This window comes from Glycine max, chromosome 4, assembly GCF_000004515.6.
Source record: "Glycine max cultivar Williams 82 chromosome 4, Glycine_max_v4.0, whole genome shotgun sequence".
NCBI classification, from domain to species: domain Eukaryota; kingdom Viridiplantae; phylum Streptophyta; class Magnoliopsida; order Fabales; family Fabaceae; genus Glycine; species Glycine max.
In genome coordinates this window covers 14,279,275-14,281,094 of record NC_016091.4, presented here as the reverse complement: position 1 = coordinate 14,281,094, position 1,820 = coordinate 14,279,275, and the positions used below count along the sequence as shown (strand labels likewise).

Genomic DNA, 1,820 nt, shown 5'->3' with positions numbered 1-1,820 from the left:
TGTCTAGGCAGAGAGCCTTTTGCGCTTAGCGCACAGGCACGCTTAGCGAGAGACTACGTCACACTCAACGAGGTGACTTGCTTAGCCCTATTCCATTAAATGCAATTCCAGAGAGGTTTTTGGGCTTAACGTGACTGTCTCGCTTAGCGAGACTCCATCAGCCAATGGTTGGGGGTTGGCGTGCTTAGCGAGAGATGTTACTTGCTTAGCGCATAGAGTATGTCTCGCTTAGCGCATGAGGCGCGCTAAGCGAGTTGGATGACTAAATTTTTTTTCTAAGTTCTTTCCTCATCCAATGCTTCAGAGAAGCTTTTGGCCAACTCCTCTATCATACAAAACATTCTTAATATCATACTCTAGCAATCATAAATAAGTCAAAAACTAATTACATGCAATGATGATAGAAAAATGATTAAGAAAATTAAGAAAAAGCTGGGTTGCCTCTTAGTAAGCGCTTCTTTAACATCACTAGCTTGACGTATGATACCTCTAAGAGTCTTGCAAAACCTTTTCTTTGGCAATCTGAGTTGTCTCGTTCTCAATCCTCTCTATCTTGGAACAGACATTTCGGTTAATTAATTGTTTCATTGTATCAAACAATTTGAAGGTAACCTTCTGGTCATCCACACTCATCTCTAGATTACTTTTCCCCATATCAACCACACAATTGGCTATTAACATGAATGGACGGCCTAAAATCAGTGGAATTTCAACGTCCTTTTCAATGTCCATTATCACAAAATTTGCAGGGAAAGTGAATTGACACACTTTGACCAACACATCCTCCACTACACCATATGGACTTGTGATTGAGTGATCTGCCAGCTGCAATGTCATTCTTGTTGGTATGATTTCTAGCTCTCCAATCCTTCTACACATGGATAGGGGCATCAGATTAATGCTAGCCCCTAAGTCAATAAGGGCTTTTCCAACTGACACAACACCAATTGAGCAAGGGATAGTAACACTCCCTGGATCCTTATACTTTGGTGGAAGGATCCTCTGGATAACAACACTACAATTTCCTTCCACCACAATATTATCACTGTGGATATATTTTCCCTTCTTGGTCAGCAAATCTTTGAGAAACTTGGAGTAGAGTGGCATCTGTTGCAAGGCTTCTCCAAATGGAATAGTTATCTCCAATTTCTTGAAGATATCAAGGAAACGAGCAAAGTGTCGTTCCTTGTCCTTTTTGGACGACACCAAGGGATATGGTGCTTCCTTTCTGATACTTGGGACAACCTCCTTCTTCTTTTCTCTTGCTAACTCACTCTTAGTCTTTTTCTCTTCCTCATTATCTCTTTTTTTTTTTTTTCATTTTTCTCATTTTTTTCTTCCTCCTCTTCATTTATTTTTCTCTCCTTCATCTGATCTCCCTCATTGTCTTTTTCTCATTCAGCCTCTAACTCCTTCGCCTCACTAGTCCTACTCTCATCCTCCACAATGGCCTCCCTCTTGCTTCTAGTTATGACAATCTTGCATTCTTCTGTGGGATTTTTCTTAGTATTAGCTCCAAAACCGCCAAAAGAATTTCTAGCTATTTGCTTGGCTAGTTGTCCCACTTGGATCTCCAGGTTCTTGATGGCTGACTCAGTACTTTTATGATTAGATATTGAAACTTGCATGGATTGAGCCAAAGTTTCTTCTTGCTTGGTGGTCCTCTCGTACAAGCTAGGCCCTTGATTCAGAGGTTTGTTGGAAGGTCCTCCTTGGTCTTTATTGAACTGATTCCCTGGATGTGACCTCCATCCTTGCCCCAGATTTTGATTGAAATTTCCGCCTTGCTGGTAACTTGAAAAACCGCTTGAATGGAATCC

At 41.0% G+C, this 1,820-nt stretch overlaps 1 protein-coding gene across 1 annotated transcript; it reads right to left on the bottom strand.

Annotated features, from left to right (window-relative positions):
* Positions 1-489: 489 nt before the first annotated feature.
* Positions 490-1,107, bottom strand: LOC102666544 (uncharacterized). Its single transcript, XM_006579055.1, has one exon. It carries the CDS (start codon positions 1,105-1,107, stop codon positions 490-492), a length of 618 nt encoding a protein of 205 aa, XP_006579118.1.
* Between the last annotated feature and the right edge of the window lie 713 nt (positions 1,108-1,820).

Coding starts and splice junctions, on each gene's coding strand:
- LOC102666544 (XM_006579055.1), bottom strand. CDS start 1,107: ATGCCACTCTACTCCAAGTTTCTCAAAGATTTGCTGACCAAGAAGGGA.